The 24,164-nt window shown below is 53.7% G+C and overlaps 2 protein-coding genes across 2 annotated transcripts; both read left to right on the top strand.

The window, feature by feature from the left end:
• The first annotated feature begins 3,866 nt into the window (after positions 1-3,866).
• LOC147596420 (E3 ubiquitin-protein ligase Topors-like) lies at positions 3,867-5,024 on the top strand. Its single transcript, XM_086771387.1, has one exon. The coding sequence runs from the start codon at positions 3,867-3,869 to the stop codon at positions 5,022-5,024; it is 1,158 nt and encodes a 385-aa protein (XP_086627513.1).
• An 8,087-nt stretch (positions 5,025-13,111) lies between these two features.
• On the top strand, positions 13,112-14,191 carry LOC147596419 (uncharacterized). The gene has a single exon (XM_086771386.1). The coding sequence runs from the start codon at positions 13,112-13,114 to the stop codon at positions 14,189-14,191; it is 1,080 nt and encodes a 359-aa protein (XP_086627512.1).
• Positions 14,192-24,164: the final 9,973 nt, after the last annotated feature.

Here is a 24,164-nt window from a genome sequence, read left to right as displayed (position 1 = left end):
CAAAATTCACAACAGTAGGACATTTGTTCTTTGTGCATAAAAGATGACATTTCCCATCCCTATAACTCTGAAATTCAAACTCATTTCCCAGGTCAGTAACTGCAATTATCTCTGGCAGATCCATTTCTCCTGCTTTTTCCTTTCCTCTCTGCTGCTGTGACACTTTCATACTTAGTCACATTTGCCATTACAATCAGCTTGACGTTGACCAAGGGATAACTGGCTGCAGTGGTATTCTGGGCAAAGCTGGAGAGTATGCCTTTAACTCAGACAAAAATCCCAGATAGGTCTAAGATAAGATCACTTCTTTTTGATAATTACCTTTTTACTAGTACTGCTTAGAATTAGATGCAGGGCATAGTTCAGATGCCAGTTTGGAATTGTGCAAGAAACCATATGGACCAAGGAAAGAGAAAACCCTAATAAGCACATCCTGAAATGCAGGCAAGCTGGGGGAGAAATGCTCCTGAAAGCAGAAATAGCCTGGGCATACTTCATATGCATCTTATGCTTACTTTGATCACAGCATAAATGGCATGAAAAATAAAAGGAGTAAATAGGAACCGTCTGTGAAACACCCACATACTTGCTGAATTAGAACGACCCATTAGGAATCAGGAATTAACCTGTTTTTCCAGAGTTTTACTACTCAAGGCATGCTTCCATGGAGAACCAAAAGCAAAGATGCTCCTAGAGGGATGGCTGTAGCAGTGACCTCCAAACTATTTTGATCATGCACTCTATTCAGTAAAACATTTCTGAGCACTCCCCTCCGAATACATGTACATTTATTTACTCATACATTAGCTACATGTCCTACTGAAGTTCTGGTGCTTTTTTATTTCCCACACGCAAGTGGATTCTCTTACACACCCCCTCACTTCCAACACCGTGGGCTATAGGTACAGAAGTACTCCCTGAAGAGAGGCAGCTGTAGCACCAGGGCTGCATCACATACCTGTGCAGTCAATCCACCCCTGCGAGTCTGTGCAAGAACAAGGTCCTGCCAAGATAACCGCAGTTCTCAGCTGGGATCAATTGTTTTCACCTTTCTCACTCTGACTTCTGGTGACTTGCAATTTTGAAATTTGGTACTCCTATGAGACAATACCAACATTTGTAGAATGTTCCAGACTTCCATGAAACGTCTGAAAAGCACTATAGATACCGCAAGAACTTTTGCCTTAAGTGCCTGAATCAGGCACTGAGTGAAGATGCCCCAAGTCCCAGCTGGCCTTTCAGTAGAGCAGTAGTAAAATAGCTAATGCCTTGTGCTCCTGCAAAGCCCCACAAGCTAGAAAATATCTGCAGCATGACCCAATGGCTTCTCCGAGACAGCACCATCCAGTAACCGAAGGAGTGTGCTCTTTGTAAAAGGACAATGTGTCCAGAGCTTCCTTACCTAGCCGTCTAGAGCTCCCTCCTATGAAACCCATAGGAAACACTCCTCACTGTGTCCTGCTCATCTGACATGCACCGCTGTTCCATGAAAGACACATGCTGTCACTTAAAGGTACAAAAGCTCTGTAACTGCCTGCTCAGGCACAGTCGGTCCAGCTGCTGCTCCTTGTCCTCTCTGGCACCAGCAGGTACCCACGGCTGCTGCTCTGGCCTGACGAAAATCCTCTGCAGGCTCCCGTGGTGTTGGAGGCTGCTGGATCCCAGCTTTTAAATGCAGGTCACTCCAGAACCTTCCTCTTCAAGGACAAAGAGAGTCTGGCACAGTCGATGTCTCTGCACAGGCACTGGCACAGACGATGCTGCAGGTAATGACAAGACTGACTTTTCTCCACATAGTTCAAGTACAGCTCAACAGTACGTAGCAGCTGCCTGTTGGATACCTGGAGTACCAGGGGCACTTAGTGAACAATCCAGACCGAATGGAATTGTTACGTTTGTGAGCAGCAGGCCTCAAGGACATCACTGAAGCCGCTTGTGAGAAAGTACTGAAGCTGCCTGTAAGAAAGTACTGAAGCCACCTGTGAGAAAATAATGAGGCCGCCTGTGAGAAAGTAATGAAGCTTCCTGTGAGAAAGTAAACGAAGCAGCCTTGAGAAGAAGGAAAACAGCTGGCATAGGTGACTGGGGGCTGAACGTGAAGCAGGGTGCAGGTGGAGAGAGCCGTGCGCGTGAACAAAGAGACTTAACGAATCGTATTTTAGCTAGGAGCGCGTGCATGATATAGTTAGCCAATTAGTAGAGAGCTTGCGCATGATAGGGAACTAGAAGGGCTATATTAACCGGGATGTATCAACAATAAATTGGCATTTGCTTGATCATATTGGTCGTCAGCAGTGTCCGTGACTTCGGCGTCAGCAGCTGCCCAGTTTGTTTAGCACATAACACAGGACAGCAGGAGGAGACAGGTATAGCTCCACACCCTAAACGGTGCAGATCGTTTGTAAATCTGGAAATTTACTTCATTCAAATGTCTCAGTGCTGTAATTGTAAGTATGTCCTTATCCTTTTAGATGCATTATCAGGATGGGTAGAGGGCTATCCTTGTAAATATGCAGACAAAACATCTGTTGCAAAAAATGTTGCTGAGAGAACTAAACCTTAATTTGGTGTTCCCCTAACGCTAAATAACAATAGGAGAACCCCTTTTACAAGATGAGTGATGAACAAAATTTGTGCAGCCCTACAAATAGAACGAAAGTATCAGTGGGCCTGCGAAAATAAGAACTCCAATTTGAAAACCAGTTTAGCAAAGATTTAGTCAGAGACTGGCGTGAAATGGCTGAATGCATTATCTCTGGCATTGATCTATGCAAGAAGCATTGGGAATAAAAAACATGGAGTGTCATCTCATGAGGTTTTAACAGCCAGACCCATGCGATCCCCTCCCACGGCAACTGTAACTCCGTGAAAGGGAGAGAAGTTTCCGTTGGAAATTGAGTGCCATGGAAATGCAGAAGATGAAGACAATGCAGAGGATTTTCTTTTTTTCCTGGAAAGTTGCAGACATGGACTCTGCCAGACTTGGTACTTTGCACGGGATCAGGGTGAGATGACAGAAGGGATGTGGATGAAGGGGAGCTTGGGAGGAGTCTGGAGAAAGCTGCTGCCAAAGCAAGGTCAGCCCAGGGATCAGCCCAGGTGCCGACTGGCTTTGTCCAGCTGCAGCTTGAAACCCCCAAGCACAGAGATGGCCAAAACCTCTCTGGCCACCCGCCCCCCTGCCAGGCTGTCCTGATGGGGGAAAAGTGATCTGCAGCCCTTGATGTCCAGCGCCAGTTCCCTAGCTGCGGCTGGTGCTGTGTGCCTGTGGGGGCAGATGGCCCACAGTGATGTCACCGTCTGGTGGAACGTGAAATCTTTGAGCGGTGGATGGTGACATCACTGAGCGATGGAACGTGACCTCACGCCCCTCGCTGCTTAAATTCGGGCGCGGGCAGAGCCTGGCCCAGTCTGGCTCAAGCCTGTAGTCCTGCCGAGCGTGTGTGCGAGGTCTGGAGGGTAGAGCGAGTCTTTTCCTGGTTTCGGGTGGTACTTTGGGGGTTGTCTTGGGCAGCTCTCGGTGCCCATCCCAGAGCCATTCCCGTGTTCTTATCCGGCCCTGTCTGGGTCAGGCAGCCGGGCTCTGCGGCGCACGCTTGCAGCAGTAGAGGTGAGCTGTGCAGGGAAACATCTGCCTAGGGTGGTCTGGAAAGGGTGCTGGGGCTTGGGGAGCCAGGAAAGTGTCCTTGTTGAGGGAGAGGTGCATTTTGTCCTCCCCTACGCTCCCTGAGGCATGGGATGTCCCAGACAGTGACCATGGCCTCTCCCCATTATGCAGCGCGTGAAAGCTGTTGGCAGCGTCGCTGCCTGTGAGGAGGAGCAGCTCCCCATTGTCAGCTCTCCTGAAGCAACTGCAGAGCACAAACATGGAGACAGAGTGGAGCTGCCCCATCTGCTACGACACTCGAGATGGCGCTGCTTATGCTCTGCCCTGTCAGCACCAGTTCTGTGTGGGCTGCATCTTGCGGTGGACAAAGGAGAACACAGAGTGCCCACTTTGCAGAAGACCAATAGAGATTGTCAGGTTTACTGTGCGGGGAGAAGATGACTACCTACAGTGCGTCATCAGAAGCTGTGAAGAGTCAGAAGATGCCAGCATCCAGGCAGGAAGAGCTCCTGACAGCCTGGCCGAAAACAGTGCCCATCAACCTGTGGCGTCCCCTCCATCTTCTCCGCAGGGGATGCCATCCCTGGCTGAGCAGGGGGCTGCAGGAGCAGAGGCTGTGGGTGGACTCCTGCCCGAGGTCTGGGCAAGACTCTTCCGAAGACAAGAACATCTCCTTAATCCTGTGCTGCCCTGGCTGCGCTTTGTGCTGGCGCTGATATTTGGGGCTCGGTGGTGGCAGGCAAACAGTGCAGAGGGCCTGATCCTGCAGACTCTCTGCATATATGGTCTGAATGCACAAGTCCTGGTGGAGATGCTCCAGGATTGCCTCCAGGAACATACGGCAACACTGGTCCATGACCTCATCAATGTCATTGTGGAGCAGTGCAGTGAGGAGGCTGAGATGCTGATACGCTTGAGCACTGCTGGAGAGGACGACAACAGCTCTGCGGCGAGCTCCAGCTCCTCCAGCTCCAGGAGCAGCACCTCAAGCTCCAGGAGCACAAGCTCCTCCAGCTCTATGTCCAGCAGCTCCAGCTCTACCAGCTCCAGCTCTAGCAGATGCAGTTTCAGCTCCTCCGATGAGGAGGCTCCCACCTGCAGCTCCAGCAGCTCTTCTCGCAGCCACGCAGTGTCCAATGTGGAGGAGGAAGATGGTCCTTTGGAGGCTGCAGTCCACGGGGGTCCTGGCTGCCCCTCATCTGGGCCCGTCTCTGCAGAGCAGGAGCAACCCCAGGAGGAACCAGGGGAGGCAGCAGCAGCAGGCCCCTCTGCCCAGGGCTGCAACCGGAGCACTTCCGCTCCCAGACGGGGCAGGGACAGATCAACCATGCGGGCACGGCGCCCCCCAAAGAGGAGGGCTGCCAGCCCCCAGGACTCTCCACAGCCCCGCAAGAGGCCACCCCGGAGGCGGAGCTAGCAGGGCTCCATCAAATCTGTATTAAAAAATCCGTCTTTCCTTGAAACAGACTGTCTGGGTGCTGCTGTACCCCCTTCTCCCAGTGCCTTTCTGTGACCCCCATGCCCCACCGCTGGCCTAGGCGCCCAGAGCCCGGCTCGGAGGGGTTTGTGGGCCTGGGGCCCTGCTCCTGCCATCCAGTCTGGGCAGCCCACACGACTGGAAGAGCAGTGTCTCTTCTAGGGCACGCGGGTTCCTGAGCAGAGCTTCTCTGCATCCAAACAGCACTTTGTAGGGATAACCATGTACTGGAATGTGAGGGAAAACACTCTTCCGCACTGGAGTATTTGCCCCTTCCCAGTGGACAGCTCCCAGTTCCTGGGGACAGAAACTCTTTCCCTGATGGCCGTTGAGGGCTGGGAGGTGGCTCCAGTGCCCGGGCTGGATACAGGCGCCCCGTCCCATGCACGTGGGTGTGTAGCCACCCGCTGGGCACTCAGGACAGCATTTCAGGATGGGACCCCAAGTGCTGGGGGCTGGAGAGGAAAGGCCAGCTCAGGTGCTGGGCTCTGCCTTCCCAAGATGGCAGGCTGTGCTTGCCCTCCCTGCGCAGCGTCTCCTGGGCTACCATGCGCGCTCAGCCCTGGGCCTGGGCGCTGCCCGGCTTCGCCCTGGCTGATCGGCACTCTTCTCGCTGCAGATCGGTTGGGGCACAAGGGCCCATCAGCCGGCACAGAGCAGCAGGCTGGCCTCGGCAGCAGCTCCTGGAACTCCTGGGCTGAGCCAGGCTTTGTGGCATCGCGGGCCCTTCTCCCTGGCCACAGGGAGAGCTGAGGTCCTTTCTTCTGTGTATTTTAGAAGGGCGGGGAAGACGAGGCTGCTGGATCACCGTGCGACAGCCCAGGGAGTGCCAGTCTCGCCAGGAAGCAGCGAGCAGCCCCAGAGAGTGCAGCGGCAGGGGCCTTAGCCGTCAGAGAGGCCCCCCTTTTCAGCGGGAGAGCTGTCAGCAACAGATGGCAGGGGCGAGGCGTGCCTTTGCAAAGGGGAACGTGCCAAAGAAAGGCTGCTGGTGGCTGCGGCCAGCTGGAGGAACCACGCTGCATGGTGTTTGACTGTGGCCAAGGGGGAAGGGGGCTTTGCAGCCCCTGGTTGGAGGGTGTTCTGGGCAAAGGGGCCGAGGGGACTGGTCATCGGCCAGTCAGGGACAGCCATCCCCAGTGTTTCCCTGGCCCTGCCGTGTTTTATCCTCCCCTACCGTCTTTGGGCACGGGAGGTCACAGCAAGTAGCCATGGCCTCTTTCTGCTCCGCAGCGTGTGACAGCCTTTGTCAGTGCTGGTGCCCAGGAGGAGGAGGAGCAGCTCCCCATCCTCAGTTCTCTTGAAGCCACTGCAGAGCACAGACATGGCCACAGAGACAGCGTGGAGCTGACCCATCTGCTATGACGCTCGAGATGGCGTTGCCTATGCTCTTCTGCCCTGTCAGCACCAGTTCTGTGTGGGCTGCATCCTGCGGTGGATAAGGGGGAGCTCGGAATGCCCTATTTGTGGAAGACCAATACAGATCGTCAGGTTTTCTGTGCGGGGAGAAGATGACTACCTACGGTGCGTCATCAGAAGCCGTGAAGAGTCACAAGACGCCAGCGGCCAGGCAGGAAGAGCCCCTGACAGCCTGGCCGAAAACAGCCCCCAGGACCCTGCAGCATCCCCTCCTTATCCAGAGTGGATACAGTCTTCGGCTGGGCAGGGGGCTGCAGGGTCAGAGGCAGTGGGTGGGCTCCAGCCCGAGGTCTGGGCAGGACTCTTCCAAAGACAACAAAGTCTTCTTGATCCCGTGCTGCCCTCGCTGCGTGCTGTACTGAGGCTGATCTTAGGGGCTCGGTGGTGGCACGTAAACAGTATAGAGAGCCTGATCCTGCATTTCCTGCGCATGTATGGTCCGAATGAGCAAGTCATGCTCGACATACTGCAGGACTGCCTCGGGGAATTTACGGAACCACTGGTTCGTGACCTCTTCAATGTCATTGTGGAGCGGTGCAGTGAAGAGGCTGGGAGGCTGATTCACTGCAGCACTGCTGGGGAGGAGGACAACAGCCCTGCAGCCAGCACCTGCTCCACTAGCGCAAGCATCTCCAGCTCCAACTCCAGCTCCACCAGCTCCACCAGCTCCGGTGGGGAGACTCCCATCTCCAGCTGCTCTTCCTGCAGCCCCGCAGTGTCCAACGTGGAGGAGGAAGATGGTCCTTTGGAGGCTGCAGTCCACGGGGGTCCTGGCTGCCCCTCACCTGCGCCCATCTCTGCAGAGCAGGAGCAACCCCAGGTGGAACCAGGGGAGGTAGCGGCAGCAGGCCCCTCTGCCCAGGGCTGCAACCGGAGAACTTCTGCTCCCAGACGGGGCAGGGACAGATCAACCATGCGGGCCTAGCGCCCCGCAAAGAGGAGGGCTGCCAGCCCCCAGGACTCTCCACAGCCCCGCAAGAGGCCACCCCGGAGGCGGCGCTAGCAGGCCTCCATCAACTCTTTATAAAAACAAATAAATCCCTCTTTCCTTGAAACAGACTTTCTGGGTGCTGCTTTACCCTCTTCTCCCAGTGCCTTTCTGTGACCCCCATGCCCCACCTCTGGCCTAGGCCCCCAGAGCCCAGCTCGGAGGGGTTTGTGGACAAACGGGCCTGGGACCCTGCTCCTGCCATCCAGTCCGGGCAGCCCACACGACTGGAAGAGCAGTGTCCCTTCTAGGGCACGCAGGCTCCAGAGCACAGCTTCTCTGCATCCAAACAGCGCTTTGTAGGGATAACCATGTACTGGAATGTGAGGGAAAACACTCTTCTGCGCTGGAGTATTTGCCCCTTCCCAGCGGACACCTCCCAGTTCCCGGAAGCAGAAACTCTTTCCCTGATGGCCCTTGCGGGCTGGGAGGCGGCTCCAGTTACCGGGCTGGACGCAGGCGCCCCGTCCCATGCACGTGGTTTGGTACCTCCATACTGGCTCTGGGAGTACAGGGTCCCTCTCCACTGGGAAGCTAAGGAAACCTGCCTGCTTTGCCAAAACATGCTGCTTAAACGGCACCGCTGCTCTGAGCCAGCCCTCCCATCACCCAGACACCACACGGAAAACATCCGCACGAAGGGCAAAGTTCAGGCTCGTGTCGTGAGGAGCTCCAGGTTACCTGCAGACAGGTACTGGGCCTGCTGGGGTTCAGGTACCAGTGTTTCAGTTCTCCTGTCTCCAGGACACTGTAATACTAGAGTGTTGGCCTAGAATACCTAGAAGCAGTAGAGAGAGGTGCTGTTTAGGAGTGACAGACGGAATCTCTTGTGCTGTTCTAACAGTATCTCACGGCTGGACAGAGTTCACGGCAAGGCTTTCAGTGAAAACATTCTTGTGTAGGACTGACCCACTGTGGGGCACATGCATGAGAGACACCCCTATTTGCAGCTCGTGACTGAGCAAACAAAGAGTGCAAAGTTAAAGCAGTGAGGTACTGATCATGTCAGTGAAATGCAAGGGAGTGAGAAGCAAATGTCCTCTGCAAATAATGGGATGGAGGTAAAAAGCCCCTGCGAAGGCCAGGTCCCCAGTGAGCAGTTGTGGTAGTCACAGCCAGTGCCCTTGATTCACCCTGTGGGACAGAAAATGTGTCTGTATCTTCTCCGAGGAGTTAGAAATGTTAGAGAGAAGCTGCAACACAAGAAGATTTGGAGGAGTGGCTCTGCTATGGCCACATCCAGAAAGGGGCAGAACAGGTGGCTTCCCAGCTCCAGCGAGGGATTCTGTTCTGACGAGAACAACATCCCTCCATGTAGAATGAAGTGTTAGGAAGGAAGGTGTGAGGCTTTTGTGAGGCTTGCCAAAAGGAAAAAAAAACGAAAAGGCAGAATATGTGAAGAAGCAGAAGCGAGAGGTAGAGAGGGGGAGGCGAGAGCCTTTTGGGCCTTGTGGCCCTCAGCCTCTGGCCTCCCGCTGGGCCCAACTGGGCCCGGCCGAGAGATGGGAGGAGAGGAGCTGTGAAGGGAACCGGAGAGGCGTCTGCCTGAGCCCATTGTGAAGGATTTCTTGTGAGAGCAGCGGCTGCAGGCGCCGAGGGGAGCGAAGCAGGAGGGGGAGCAGCAATGGTGCTGCGGGCAGAGATTCCCCTGCAGCCCGTGGTGCAGCCCCTGGTGAGGCCGGCTGTGCCCCTGCAGCCCACGGAGGCCCCCGCAGGAGCAGAGGGCCCGCGCTGGGGCAGCCTGTTGCGGAGGGACTGCACCCTGTGGAAAAAGGGTCCACGCTGGGGCAGTTGGTGAAGGACTGTACCCGTGGGAGGGACTGGAGCAGGGGAGGAATGTGAGGAGTTTTTCCCCTGCGGAGCAAGGAGCAGTGGAAAGCGACATGTGATGAACTGCCCATAACCCCCATTCCCTATTCCCCCCCGATTATCTCCTGTGGTCAGAAAGACCCCAGTGTCCCTCGGCCTCCTTTTCCCTTAGCTGAAAGTGATCTCCCCCGGTTAGTGACACACGCGATATGTACTCTGTCTCGGATTTTTTGGCAAGGCACCCATACTCCTGCACCAGTTTGGCAAGCTCAGTAGCGATGTACAGGAAGTCCTTAGTTGTAATCTTTGGTTCTCTATCCCTGTAATTCAAATCAAAATATATTTTTTTTAACGAAAGTTCTCACCCGACGGTGATTGCCAAAGTGATCCCTCGCTTCTTGTAATTCCTCCTGAGAGTATGTCGGGATTATCTGTCAAATACCTCTCTCCTCAGGCTTCAGATCTGTCTCACTCCACAGTTCTGAATTCTTTGGATATTCTTCTGTCAAGATAGATTCTAGCAAAGATTTTGTTCCTTTTCTTCCTGCAGCTTCTTTTGGAGGGTGGATACTGTCTCTTGAAGGACTTCCGCTGGAAGACTGAGTCATCTGGAGCGACTCTGTCATCTGTTGCTCCTGGTCACACTGCTTAACGTGTTCCCCTACTGCTGCTGCCAGACTTGCACCCAGAATAAGCCAAACTATGGCTTTGCCTCTGCCAGATTTTGCCCTTGCCTCCTTCGGCAAGGAAGTCATTCGATCTACTACGCTTTGCTAATTTGCCCGATTATCTCAAGCCCAATCTCGCCCAGGTATGGACGGCCGGGCAGCATGCTGTGACAAGAGCTCCTAAAACGAGTCTTGATTTTTCACTAACAAAGGGTACTGATCATCAACTTTTCCTGCCATTCTTATTACGAAGGGACCAAACCCACTTAGCGGAGGTTAAACTCAGTTTCCACACACGCAGTTCCCCTGCATCGCCCTTGTCTTCCCCGAGTGGTTGAAGAGACCAAAATCTACTACGGGAGTCTCAACTTGGTTTCCACAAATGCAGTCTCTCTGCAGTCGCCCTTCACTTCCCCGAGTAGCCGACCTCATTCATATGAGCACAGCTCCCGCTTTTGCACTAAGAGATCTTATTATTAACTCCCGTCAGCCAGAGTCCAAACCTCAGCTCGAGTTCACGTCCACTGGGTGTGTGAGGAGTGCGGGAAATTTGGATCGGCCCCCTTGCTTTCTAGGCACCTCTCATCCGGAGGGATGTAGGGTTAGGTGCGGCTGGACCGAACCGTCCTTCCCCTGTTACAGACCACACACAGCCTGCACCTCTCTGTCTTTCAGGACCCTGCTGACTACACCAATTTAAAAATGAGATGGTCCACTCGGGACACGTGATGGCTCTTTTAGTGCGACCTCAAAGTGCAAAATTACGGCGAACATGCCAACAGGTTTAGTTTCAATCAAACCGCACAAACTTTATTCTTGTGCCTGTAAAGCGGCATTCGATAGGCGAAAGGGAGTGAAAAGGAAAAGTAAAGATAGGAAAAAAGATATAATAGCTACCACCGCAGGTCCAAGGTGTGGAGGCAGAGAGTGCAGCACAGCTGTTTGACATTGACGAATTTGGGGTATGTCCTTGAACTGCACTTGCTGAATAACAAAAAACAACAACTAGAACAAGATAAGGAAATACCAAAGGCAAAAATAAGAAAGACAACCAAAAAACTAGAACCAACCCAAATGAAGCATAAGGCGTGTGAACAGTATATTGCTGCCAATCAAATTAGATGATTAAGTGTGTGCACTTCGCATGTAACTTAGATAAACTATAAAAGACTATTGCTGACTAACAATAGGGGTGTCTGGAACACCATCCAAGGAGTCCGTATTTTTTGCTACCACGTATGGCGCCCGAACAGGGACCTTAACTCGTGGAAAGAGAGCGATTAGTGGCAGCCCCTGGCTGGAAGAAAAAGCAGCAGAGACAAGAGCTGCAAGTGGCGGAGATCAGAGCTGCGGTCCCCGAGACCAAGAATAAAGCAGCAGAGACAAGAGCTGTGGTCCGTGAGACCAAGAATAAAGCAGCGGCGACAAGAGCCGTGGTCCCTGAGACCTAAATCTGCGCAACGGATGCAGGGGAGCAGCCAGGGCAGATGAGGTCGTCAATGTCAGCCGAGGAGAAATTTATTGTTAGAATTTTTGTCAAAAGCCTCGGGAGTTGTGGGTTAAAGTATGATGAGATGCAGCTGTGTCTGCTGCTGGGAACAACGAGAAGCACTGCTTCAAAGGAACATAAATCAGTTTTAATGATTCCAACAAAAGTGTTAGAGGAACAGAACTGTGCTATTACTAACACTGACCTGCAGAGCTTGTTGATTTGGGTGTCCGCTCACGTACGAGACGCTAACATCTCTAATATATATATGGGGGGCACCTGGGACACCATAGGTATTAGACTATGGGACTGCGTAATGCGGGGTGACCCTGCTGTTCAAAAGTGACTTGTGTCCCCTCACAAATTCTTGTCCACCGCTACCGTACTTGCTGGCAGGGTGGTGAGAGACACACAAAGCTGAACGGTTCTTCCCAAAATGGTTAAATAGCCAGAATTCAATGTCCAGACCAGTAGAAAGGCTTGGCTCAAGATCATGAGTCTTCTGCACACATCCCTCACAAGTGTGCTTTATCCATGGATCCAGGCAGAAGTATTTTGTCAGTTGGGGTCCCAACCTGTCTGTTCCTCTGCACCGCTGGGATGTGGCACTGAACTGCTGCGTCCCAGGGAGGCTGGATGAGTGGAGAACTTTACCCTTTGCAAAGCAGGCAGACACTAAACTGGTGAGTGCCATGGAAATGCAGAAGATGAAAACAATGAAGAGGATTTCCTCTTTTTTCCCTGGAAAGTTGCTGACATGGACTCTGCCAGACTTGGTACTTTGCACGGGATCAGGGTAAGATGAGAGAAGGGATGCGGATGAAGGGGAGCTTGGGAGGAGTCTGGAGAAAGCTGCTGCCAAAGCAAGGTCAGCCCAGGGATCAGCCCAGGTGCCGACTGGCTTTGTCCAGCTGCAGCTTGAAACCCCCAAGCACAGAGATGGCCAAAACCTCTCTGGCCACGCGCCCCCCTGCCAGGCTGTCCTGATGGGGGAAAAGTGATCTGCAGCCCTTGATGTCAAGCGCCAGTTCCCTAGTTGTGCCTGATGCTGTGTGCCTGTGGGGGCAGATGGCCCACAGTGATGTCACCGTCTGGTGGAACGTGAAATCTTTGAGCGGTGGATGGTGATGTCACTGAGCGATGGAACGTGACCTCACGCCCCTTGCTGCTTAGACTCGGGCGCGGGCAGAGCCTGGCTCAGTCTGGCTCAAGCCTGTACTCCTGCCGAGCGTGTGTGCGAGGTCTGGAGGGTAGAGCGAGTCTTTTCCTGGTTTTGGGTGGTACTTCGGGGGTTGTCTTGGGCAGCTCTCGGTGCCCATCCCAGAGCCATTCCCGTGTTCTTATCCGGCCCTGCCTGGTTCAGGCAGCCGGGCACTGCGGCACACGCTTGCAGGAGCAGAGGTGAGCTGTGCGGGGAAACATCTGCCTGGGGTGGTCTGGAATGGGTGCTGGGGTTTGGGGAGCCAGGGAAGTGTCCTTGTTGAGGGACAGGTGCATTTTGTCCTCCCCTATCCTACCTGGGACATGGGAGGTCCCAGACAGTGACCATGGCCTCTCCCTATTTTGCAGCGTGTGACACTCTTTGGCAGCATCAGTGCCTGTGAGAAGGAGCAGCTCCTCATCGTCAGCTCTCCGCAGCCCAACGCAGAGCACAAACATGGCCATGGGGAGGGAGTGGAGCTGCCCCATCTGCCACGACGCTCGAGATGGCGTTGCTCATGTGATGCCCTGTCAGCACCAGATTTGTGTGGGCTGCATCCTGCGGTGGATAAGGGGCAGCTCGGAATGCCCTATTTGTGGAAGACCAATAGAGATCGTCAGGTTTTCTGTGCGGGGAGAAGATGACTACCTACGGTGCGTCATCAGAAGCCGTGAAGAGTCACAAGACGCCAGCGGCCAGGCAGGAAGAGCCCCTGACAGCCTGGCCCAAAACAGCCCCCAGGACCCTGCAGCATCCCCTCCTTATCCGGAGTGGGTACACTCTTCGGCTGGGCAGGGGGCTGCAGGGTCAGAGGCAGTGGGTGGGCTCCAGCCCGAGGTCTGGGCAGGACTCTTCCAGAGACAACAAAGTCTTCTTGATCCCGTGCTGCTCTGGCTGCGTGCTGTACTGAGGCTGATCTTAGGGGCTCGGTGGTGGCACGTAAACAGTATAGAGGGCCTGATCCTGCATTTCCTGTGCATGTATGGTCCGAATGAGCAAGTCATGCTCGACATACTGCAGGACTGCCTCAGGGAATTTACGGAACCACTGGTCCGTGACCTCTTCAATGTCATTGTGGAGCGGTGCAGTGAAGAGGCTGGGAGGCTGATTCGCTGCAGCACTGCTGGGGAGGAGGACAACAGCCCTGCAGCCAGCATCTGCTCCACTAGCGCAAGCATCTCCAGCTCCAACTCCAGCTCCACCAGCTCCACCAGCTCCGGTGGGGAGACTCCCATCTCCAGCCCCGCAGTGTCCAACGTGGAGGAGGAAGATGGTCCTTCGGAGGCTGCAGTCCACGGGGGTCCTGGCTGCCCCACACCTGTGCCCGTCTCTGCAGAGCAGGAGCAACCCCAGGTGGAACCAGGGGAGGCAGCAGCAGCAGGCCCCTCTGCCCAGGGCTGCAACCGGAGAACTTCTGCTCCCAGGCGGGGCAGGGACAGATCAACCATGCGGGCCCGGCGCCCCCCAAAGAGGAGGGCTGCCAGCCCCCAGGACTCACCACAGCCCCGCAAGAGGCCACCCCGCAGGCGGCGCTAGCAGGCCTCCATCAACTCTTTATAAAAACAAATAAAAAAAAAAAAAAATCCATCTTTCCTTGAATCAGGCTTTCTGGGTGCTGCTTTCTTCACCTTCTCCTGGTGACTGTCCCCAACCCCATGCCCCAGTGCTGGCCAAGGCTCCTGCTGCCCTGTTGGGAGGGTTTTGTGGGAAACGGGCCTGGGAAACTGGTCCTGCCAGGCAGTGCGGACAGTCTGTGTGAGCAGGAGAGCAGCATCTCTGCTTGGGCAGATGACAGGGGCCGCTGGGAGCTCGGGGAAAGCTCATGCTGTGGCCTGGCTGGTGGGTGGATGATTTGTTGAGTGAAACCACGTGTGAAGTGCTGAGGGAAATCTCTGGTCTATTCCTACCACCTTTGTGTGTCAGAAAAAAAAATTATGAAAGATCTGGCAAAAGGAGGGATTATTCACTCCTAAGTCCAATGGCTTTTCCCTGAGAAAGAAAGTTAAAGATCACTTTTTGTTCTTTTCTTTCCCTAGTGTTTTCCGCATGTGGAAATGCAAGTTGCAGCACACCACAAGCAAGTTCCTTGACCTTTCAGGAAGATTTCAACCTGTAAGAATGTCACGCTCCGATTTTGGATGAGAGGAAGGCCCCTTGCGTTCTAGCCACCTCAGACGAGTCTGGGAGGCTAAGGGCGGCTAGACCAACCTCTCACACACCAGAGCGTGGTTTTGCTCGTATTCTCGGGAACAGAATTAAGACTCAAAACGCAGTCAAGTGCCAGGTAACTTTATTAACCTGACAAGAAGTTTGCAAGGGCAAGCGAAAGGAGAGAAGGAAAGGAAAGAGGCAAAAGAGTTTCAGTTGCGATAGCTACCACCACGGAGCTGCGGCGTCCCGACAGTCCAGTTGACTTGGTGGGGAAATGTTCCGTCCAATGTTGGTCGTTTCTGTCCTTTTATCGTTCGTCTTATCCACGTCACATATTCCAAGAGCGGGTTTGCTTGGCTGCACCCCTCACCTGGTGGTGATACGCATGCCCAATACCGTCTCTGGGCCCCTCTGTTTTTCTGGCCTGGGTCTGGGTGCAAATGTAGGGGTAAGGCTAAATTCTGCAGAATCAGCTCTGCATTCAGGTTCGTGGGAAAATAGGAGGAAAAAACAGGAAGCTTCCAGTCCTGTGGCTTGACTGGCTTGCAAGATAAGGGAAACATCTTGCAGGAAGACAGGAAGACTCCAGTCCTATGGTTTGACTGATGTACCATTGTTTAGGTGGTGGTGTGATGCTTCGACAATGTTGAGACAAACATTCGACACCGTCTCTCACAAAGAAACATCCAGGATCTTACGGGGGCTGCAGGATTCAAAGCACAAAGAGCGACTTTCTGTTCGATCTCCTTACAAAGGCAGATAATAATATAATAGAATGAGATGAGGTTGAAAGAAGCTCCCTGCTTCACAACTGACTCAAAACCTGCAGCACGAGAAGAAGTGCAGGTCTCTCCTGCTGCTGACATAAATAAACAACGTCTACCTTTTTTTCTCACACTCCATAGTTAATATCCCTTCTGAGGTAATTCTTCTTCATCTAATGCAAAGTAGGTAATGAGCACACAGAAAGCTACACCACAAAATCAGGAACAGCTGAGGAGGGATGCAGATTTTCTGCTTGCAGGCCCAGAGCAACTCCCAGCTGATAGAGGGTGTTAGGATAACTGCTGATATAATGAAGATCCTACACGCGCTGATGAATACAGGCTGCTGTATTCACCAGAGGCTGCATTTGGCAACGGCACTGACTTCCTGGGCTCAGGAGTGCCACCATCGGCACATTTCTGGAGGGGAAATGGCTTTTGACCACAGGACGGTGTGCTAGACAGTGTGTATTAGACAGCCTTTCCATAAGCGTTCAGTGAAAGTGACAGCCATGGAAGAAAGAACTGGCTTATCGCTAAATTTCTCCTCAGCAGCCTTTGTGAAAAGAGCCCAAGCACTCTCCCAGGCTGGGCTGCAGGCTTTGCATTCAGTGAGTAAGGGGACTTGGGGCAGAAAGAGGAGTTCTCGCTTGCGGATGTGATCATGAATCTCAGAAACTGTTGTGAATCAGTGTCCTGCCGTGGGCTCCTGTGTGACTGTCGCAGGTCAGCCCTGATCGGGACCAGACTACACAGTCTCTCTCCCGCTCCCCTCACCCTCCAGTGGGACAGAAGGGAGAATTTGTAAACAAAAGGCAGCAAAACCACTTGGGTTGAGATGAAACAAACAAACAAACAATTTAAGAGCAATAACAGAAAAAACCAAAACAGTGATGGAAAACAAATAGAGTACAGTGGCTTCCAACAAACATCAACACCCACTTCCTTGCCACGGAGCAGGAGGCTCCCTTTACCACCCTCCTCACTTCTATCCTGAGCATGATGTCCCATGGGACGGAACAGCCCTTTGGCTAATTTGGGAAAACTTACCCCAGCTGCTAGCTAATTAGGAACCTATCCCAGCTGGGTGCCCCAGCCATAGGGGCCACCAGCTCCGGTTCTCCTCCCAGCTCAGGTGAATATTAACTCTGTCCTAGCCAGCACCAGGACATTATCCACCCCTTATTCCATACCGTCTACATCATGCCCAGATCCTACACTTTCCAATTAATCATCAACTTTTCCTTTCTCTGATCTACCTGTGCACATACACACAGATGTAACTCCCTTAGTCCATGGCCCGTCCCTCCAAAATGTCTGCCGAGGTTATCCAGTCCATAACTTTGGGCTCCCTCTGTCATAACAGTCTCTCAGCACAGGACAGACAACGCAATGGTCGCTCAGGTGGTGTATCTGGTGCGAGTGATTTAGCGTGTTCATGGTCTGCAGACTGAAGATCCGTTGCTAGGTGTTAGTTGCCAGAGGCAGTTCTGGTTCCATCACTGCTGCTTTTTTTTTCACTTTGGTCAAAGTTCCTTCTTGGTTGATCTAGGTGAGTTTTACCATAATACATTTGATACAACATAAGTCTCTCAGGGCGTGGAGCAGGAGGAAGCAAAGAGGGACACACAACAGCTAGATAATGACATACAGTACTATAGAGGAACTGACATCAAGCAATTCAAATTATTGGCTATTTTCACCTAAAATCAGATCTCCTTGAGGCTGTTTCGGAAGTGGGTTTTGCAACCCTACCCAAGACTTGGCACACAATCAAGACGCATAACAACAACATCACAGTGGCTGGAATATCCCCCAGAGATTCAAAGTTCTCAAAAAGTGATGTAACTACCCTGGCAGTGAAAGAACCTGGGAAGCTGTCCGCATACGAATACCAATTTAAGGCCACTGATGTCACCATGTCATAGATTGACATTGCATAGTATAACAAAAGGATAATTCTCATCATTTTCCCTGAGGCGATGAACACCACCACCGGAAACACACAGTACAGACAGGAGCGTAGACAACACAAGAACATAACTAACCACTGCAACATCATGACCAATAACTGCCAACCAATAAAATAAGTGCGAATAAACAAAATTGTTTCAAGCAACTGAAGTCAGATCTGTTGTTATCTCAACCCTTCGAGCCCCACGTTGGGCGCCACAATAACTGTTGTAGTTTAGCCCTGATCGGGACCAGAGTACACAGTCTGAGATGGTTTCATAGGTGAAGCAGAAGTCCATCACCAAGCAAAGCAAACCACGGAATTCATTCACCACTTCCCATCGGCAGGCAGGTGTCCAGCCACCTCCAGGAAAGCTCCTACCTCCCTAGTTGTGGCTGATGCTGTGTGCCTGTGCGGGCAGATGGCCCACAGTGATGTCACTGTCTGGTGGAACGTGAAATCTTTGAGCGGTGGATGGTGACGTCACTGAGCGATGGAACGTGACCTCACGCCCCTCACTGCTTAAATTCGGGTGCGGGCAGAGGCTGGCCCAGTCTGGCTCAAGCCTGTACTCCTGCCGAGCGTGTGTGCGAGGTCTGGAGGGTAGAGCGAGTCTTTTCCTGGTTTTGGGTGGTACTTCGGGGGTTGTCTTGGGCAGCTCTTGGTGCCCATCCCAGAGCCATTCCCTGTGTTCCTATCCGGCCCTGCCTGGTTCAGGCAGCCGGGCACTGCGTCGCATGCTTGCAGCAGCGGAGGTGAGCTGTGCGGGGAAACATCCCCGTAGGGTGACCTGGGTCAGTTGCTGGGGTTTCGGGAGCCCGGGAAGTGCCCCTCATGAGGGACCTGGGCACATTGTCGTGCCACAGCCTCCCTGGGACATGGGAGGTCCCAGACAGTGACCATGGCCTCTCCCTATTACGCAGAGTGTGAGAGCAGCGTCAGTGCCAGGGAGGAGGAGCAGCTCCTCATCCTCAGCTCTCCCCAACGCAGCGCAGAGCACAAACATGGCCACGGAGACAGAGTGGAGCTGCCCCATCTGCCACGACACTCAAATGGCGTTGCTCATGTGATGCACTGTCAGCTCCAGTTTTGCTTGGGCTGCATCCTGCGGTGGATAACAGAGAAAGCAGTGTGCCCCCTTTGCAGAAGACCAGTAGAGTCTGTCAAGTTTTCTGTGCGGGGAGAAAATGACTGCATACAGTATTTCTTCAGAACGTCTGAAGAGTCCCGAGATGCCAGCAGCCAGGCAGGAACAGCTCCTGACAGCCTGGCCGAAAACAGCCCCCATCACGCTGCGGCGTCACCTCCATCTTCTCAGCAGGGGATGCCGTCCTCGGCTGTGCAGGGTGCTGCGGGATCAGAAGCAGTGGGTGGGCTCCTGCCCGGGGTCTGGGCACGACTCTTCTGAAGACACCAAATTCTCCTTGATCCCGTGCTGCCCTGGCTGCACCTCATGCTGCAGCAGATATTTGGGGCTCGCTGGTGGCAGGTAAACAGTGTACAGTGCCTGATCGTGCACACACTCTGCATGTATGGCCTGAATGCGCAAGTCATGGTCCACACGCTGCGGGACACCCTCCGGGAACATACAGAAGAACTGGTCCACGGCCTCATCAACATCGTTGTGGAGCAGTGCAGTGAGGAGGCTGGGAGGCTGCTGCGTTTGAACACTGCTGGAGAGGAGGACAGCAGCTCTGCGGCCAGCTCCAGCTCCTCCAGCTCCAGTAGCAGCACCTCAAGCTCCAGGAGCACAAGCTCCTGCAGCTCCAACTGCAGCAGGTCCACCTCTACCAGCTCCAGCTCTAGCAGCTCCAGTTTCAGCTCCTCCGATGAGGAGGCTCCCACCTGCAGCTCCAGCAGCTCTTCTGGCAGCCCCATAGTGTCCACTGTGGAGGAGGAAAATGGTCCTTCGGAGGCTGCAGTCCACGGGGGTCCCAGCTGCCCCTCATCTGGGCCCGTCTCTGCAGAGCAGGAGCAACCCCAGGTGGAACCAGGGGAGGCAGCAGCACCAGGCCCCTCTGCCCAGGGCCGCAACCGGAGCACTTCTGCTCCCAGACGGGGCAGGGACAGCTCAACCACGCGGGCCCGGCGCGCCCCAAAGAGGAGGGCTGCCAGCCCCCAGGACTCTCCACAGCCCCGCAAGAGGCCACCCCGGAGGCGGCGCTAGCAGGCCTCTATCAACTCTTTATAAAAACAAATCAATCCCTCTTTCCTTGAAACACTTTCTGTTTGCTGCTGTACCCCCTTCTCCCAGTGCATTTCTGTGACCCCCATGCCCCAACGCTGGCCTAGGCCCCCAGAGCCCAGCTCGGAGGGGTTTGTGGGCCTGGGGCCCTGCTCCTGCCATCCAGTCCGGGCAGCCCACACGACTGGAAGAGCAGTGTCCCTTCTAGGGCACGCAGGCTCCTGAGCACAGCTTCTCTGCATCCAAACAGCGCTTTGTAGGGATAACCATGTACTGGAATGTGAGGGAAAACACTCTTCTGCGCTGGAGTATTTGCCCCTTCCCAGTGGACACCTCCCAGTTCCCGGAAACAGAAACTCTTTCCCTGATGACCCTTGCGGGCTGGGAGGTGGCTTCAGTTACCGGGCTGGACGCAGGCGCCCCGTCCTATGCATGTGGGTGGGTACCTCCACACTGGCTGTGGGAGTACAGGGTTCCTCTCCACTGGGAAGCTAAGGAAACCTGCCTGCTTTGCCAAAACATGCTGCTTAAACGGCACCGCTGCTCTGAGCCAGCCCTCCCATCACCCAGACACCACACGGAAAACATCCGCACGAAGGGCAAAGTTCAGGCTCGTGTCGTGAGGAGCTCCAGGTTACCTGCAGACAGGTACTGGGCCTGCTGGGGTTCAGGTACCAGTGTTTCAGTTCTCCTGTCTCCAGGACACTGTAATACTAGAGTGTTGGCCTAGAATACCTAGAAGCAGTAGAGAGAGGTGCTGTTTAGGAGTGACAGACGGAATCTCTTGTGCTGTTCTAACAGTATCTCACGGCTGGACAGAGTTCACGGCAAGGCTTTCAGTGAAAACATTCTTGTGTAGGACTGACCCACTGTGGGGCACATGCATGAGAGACACCCCTATTTGCAGCTCGTGACTGAGCAAACAAAGAGTGCAAAGTTAAAGCAGTGAGGTACTGATCATGTCAGTGAAATGCAAGGGAGTGAGAAGCAAATGTCCTCTGCAAATAATGGGATGGAGGTAAAAAGCCCCTGCGAAGGCCAGGTCCCCAGTGAGCAGTTGTGGTAGTCACAGCCAGTGCCCTTGATTCACCCTGTGGGACAGATAATGTGTCTGTATCTTCTCCGAGGAGTTAGAAATGTTACAGAGAAGCTGCAACACAAGAAGATTTGGAGGAGTGGCTCTGCTATGGCCACATCCAGAAAGGGGCAGAACAGGTGGCTTCCCAGCTCCAGCGAGGGATTCTGTTCTGACGAGAACAACGTCCCTCCCTGTAGAATGAAGTGTTAGGGAAGGAAGGTGTGAGGCTTTTGTGAGGCTTGGCAAAAGGAAAAAAAATCACCAAAAGTCAGAAGATCCGAAGAAGCAGAAGCGGGAGGTAGAGAGGGGGAGGCGAGAGCCTTTTGGGCCTTGTGGCCCTCAGCCTCTGGCCTCCCGCTGGGCCCAACTGGGCCCGGCCGAGAGATGGGAGGAGAGGAGCTGTGAAGGGAACCGGAGAGGCGTCTGCCTGAGCCCATTGTGAAGGATTTCTGTGAGAGGAGCGGCTGCAGGCGCCGAGGGGAGCGAAGCAGGAGGGGGAGCAGCAATGGTGCTGCGGGCAGAGATTCCCCTGCAGCCCGTGGTGCAGCCCCTGGTGAGGCCGGCTGTGCCCCTGCAGCCCGCGGAGGCCCCCGCAGGAGCAGAGGGCCCGCGCTGGGGCAGCCTGTTGCGGAGGGACTGCACCCTGTGGAAAAAGGGTCCACGCTGGGGCAGTTGGTGAAGGACTGTACCCGTGGGAGGGACTGGAGCAGGGGAGGAATGTGAGGAGTTCTTCCCCTGCGGAGGAAGGAGCAGTGGAAAGCGACATGTGATGAACTGCCCATAACCCCCATTCCCTATTCCCCCCCGATTATCTCCTGTGGTCAGAAAGACCCCAGTGTCCCTCGGCCTCCTTTTCCCTTAGCTGAAAGTGATCTCCCCCGGTTAGTGACACACGCCACACGTACTCCATCTCGGATTTTTTGGCAAGGCACCCATACTCCTGCACCAGTTTGGCAAGCTCAGTAGCGGTGTACGGCAAGTCCTTATTTGCAGTTTTTGGTTCTCTATCCTCGTCATTCAAATAAAAATATTCTTTTTTAACGAAAGGTCTCACCCGACGGTGATTGCTAATGTGATCCCTCGCTTCTTGTAACTCCTTCTGAGAATATGTCTGGCTTATCTGTCAAAAACCTCTTTCCTCAGGCTTCAGATCTGTCTCACTCCACAGTTCTGGATTCTTTGGATATTTTTTCCTCTAGATAGATTTTAGCAAAAGATTTTGCTCCTTTTCTTCCTGCAGCTGCTTTTGGAGGGTGGATACTGTCTCTTGAAGGACTTCCGCTGGAAGACTGATTCATCTGGAGCGACTCAGTAATCTGTTGCTCCTGGTCACACTGCTTAACGTGTTCCCCTACTGCTGCTGCCAGACTTGCACCCAGAATAAGCCAAACTATGGCTTTGCCTCTGCCAGATTTTACCCTTGCCTCCTTCGGCAAGGAAGTCATTCGATCTACTACGCTTTGCTAATTTGCCCGATTATCTCGAGCCCAATCTCGCCCAGGTATGGACGTCTGGGCAGCATGCTGTGACAAGAGCTCCTAAAACGAGTCTTGATTTTTCACTAACAAAGGGTACTGATCATCAACTTTTCCTGCCATTCTTATTACGAAGGGACCAAACCCAGTTTGCAGAGGTTAAACTCAGTTTCCACACACGCAGTGCCCCTGCATCGCCGTTCTCTTCCCCGAGTGGTTGGAGAGACCAAAATCTACTACGGGAGTCTCAACTTGGTTTCCACAAATGCAGTCTGTCTGCAGTCGCCCTTCACTTCCCCGAGTAGTCGACCTCATTCATATGAGCACAGCTCCCGCTTTTGCACTAAGAGATCTTATTATTAACTCCCGTCAGCCAGAGTCCAAACCTCAGCTCGAGTTCACGTCCATTGGGTGTGTGAGGTGTGCGGGAAATTTGGATCGGCCCCCTTGCTTTCTAGGCACCTCTCATCCGGAGGGATGTAGGGCTAGGTGCGGCTGGACCGAACCATCCTTCCCCTGTTACAGACCACACACAGCCTGCACCTCTCTGTCTTTCAGGACCCTGCTGACTACACCAATTTAAAAATGACACTGTCCACTCGGGACACGTGATGGCTCTTTTAGTGCGACCTCAAAGTGCAAAATTACGGCGAACACGCCAACATGGTTAGTTTCAATCAAACAGCACAAACTTTATTCTTGTGCCTGTAAAGCGGCATGCGATAGGCGAAAGGGAGTGAAAAGGAAAAGTAAAGATAGGAAAAAAGTTATAATAGCTACCACCGCGCGTCCAAGGCATCCCCATGGCCCCAGATCCAGGCAGCGTACTGCCGGTCGTCACGATCGATGTTGATGTTGATCCTTGGTGGGGAAAGCTCTCAGGGGCCTCGTTGTTGGGGGTCGACCTTTTTTTCCAAGTAGCAAACCCTGCTCCTCCTTTACTTTGGGTATTTCCACCTGTTCTGGGCCCTTAGAAGTGTGTTTTTTGTACATTGTAATGAGCAAAGTTCAGTTAACGGGCACTTTCTCACCGTGGTTTTTGAGCCAGCAGTTGTGATTCATCCTCCTCGATAGCAGGTGCACGGTTATCTTTGCCGTCTTGACAACAGGGATGAGCTGTGGCACGTCGGCGCCACTCTGGCCGCCATCTCCAGCATGTCATACATTTTCTTGTCAGGCCAGAGTGGGCCGTGTCCATAGCAATCACTTTCCGTCCCCAGAAAAACAACTGCGTCTCAGGCAGAGCACTCGCAGCAACTCACGTCAAGTTGTGAGCCTAACTTTTAGGCCACACCAAATCCATCGTGCAGCTGGAAGTCCTGGTTGAGACAACACTGATCTTCTGATGAGCCTTACAATGCTGTGTGCCTGTGGGGGCAGATGGCCCACAGTGATGTCACCGTCTGGTGGAACGTGAAATCTTTGAGCGGTGGATGGTGACGTCACTGAGCGATGGAACGTGACCTCACGCCCCTCAAGGCTTAAATTCGGGCGTGGGCAGAGCCTGTCCCAGTCTGGCTCAAGCCTGTACTCCTGCCGAGCGTGTGTGCGAGGTCTGGAGGGTAGAGCGAGTCTTTTCCTGGTTTTGGGTGGTACTTCGGGGGTTGTCTTGGGCAGCTCTCGGTGCCCATCCCAGAGCCATTCCCTGGGTTCTTATCCTGCCCTGCCTGGGTCAGGCAGCCGGGCACTGTGGCGCACGCTTGCCAGAAGCAGAGGTGAGCTGTGCGAGGAAACATCTGCCTGGGGTGTTCTGGAATGGGTGCTGGGGCTTGGGGAGCCAGGAAAGTGTCCTTGTTGAGGGAGAGAGGTCCATTTTGTCCTCCTCTATTTTCCGTGGGACATGGGATGTCCCACACAGTGACCATGGCCTCTCCCTATTTTGCAGAGTGTGAAAGCCTTTGG

Source organism: Chlamydotis macqueenii, chromosome Z (genome assembly GCF_036417535.1).
Source record: "Chlamydotis macqueenii isolate bChlMac1 chromosome Z, bChlMac1.mat, whole genome shotgun sequence".
Taxonomy (NCBI): Eukaryota; Metazoa; Chordata; class Aves; order Otidiformes; family Otididae; genus Chlamydotis; species Chlamydotis macqueenii.
The sequence above is the reverse complement of the archived record's forward strand: the minus strand, read 5'-3'. Positions and strand labels throughout refer to the sequence as shown.

What these genes read in the sequence shown, in the direction of transcription:
- LOC147596420 (XM_086771387.1), top strand. Translation starts at nt 3,867, where the DNA reads ATGGAGACAGAGTGGAGCTGCCCCATCTGCTACGACACTCGAGATGGC.
- LOC147596419 (XM_086771386.1), top strand. Translation starts at nt 13,112, where the DNA reads ATGGCCATGGGGAGGGAGTGGAGCTGCCCCATCTGCCACGACGCTCGA.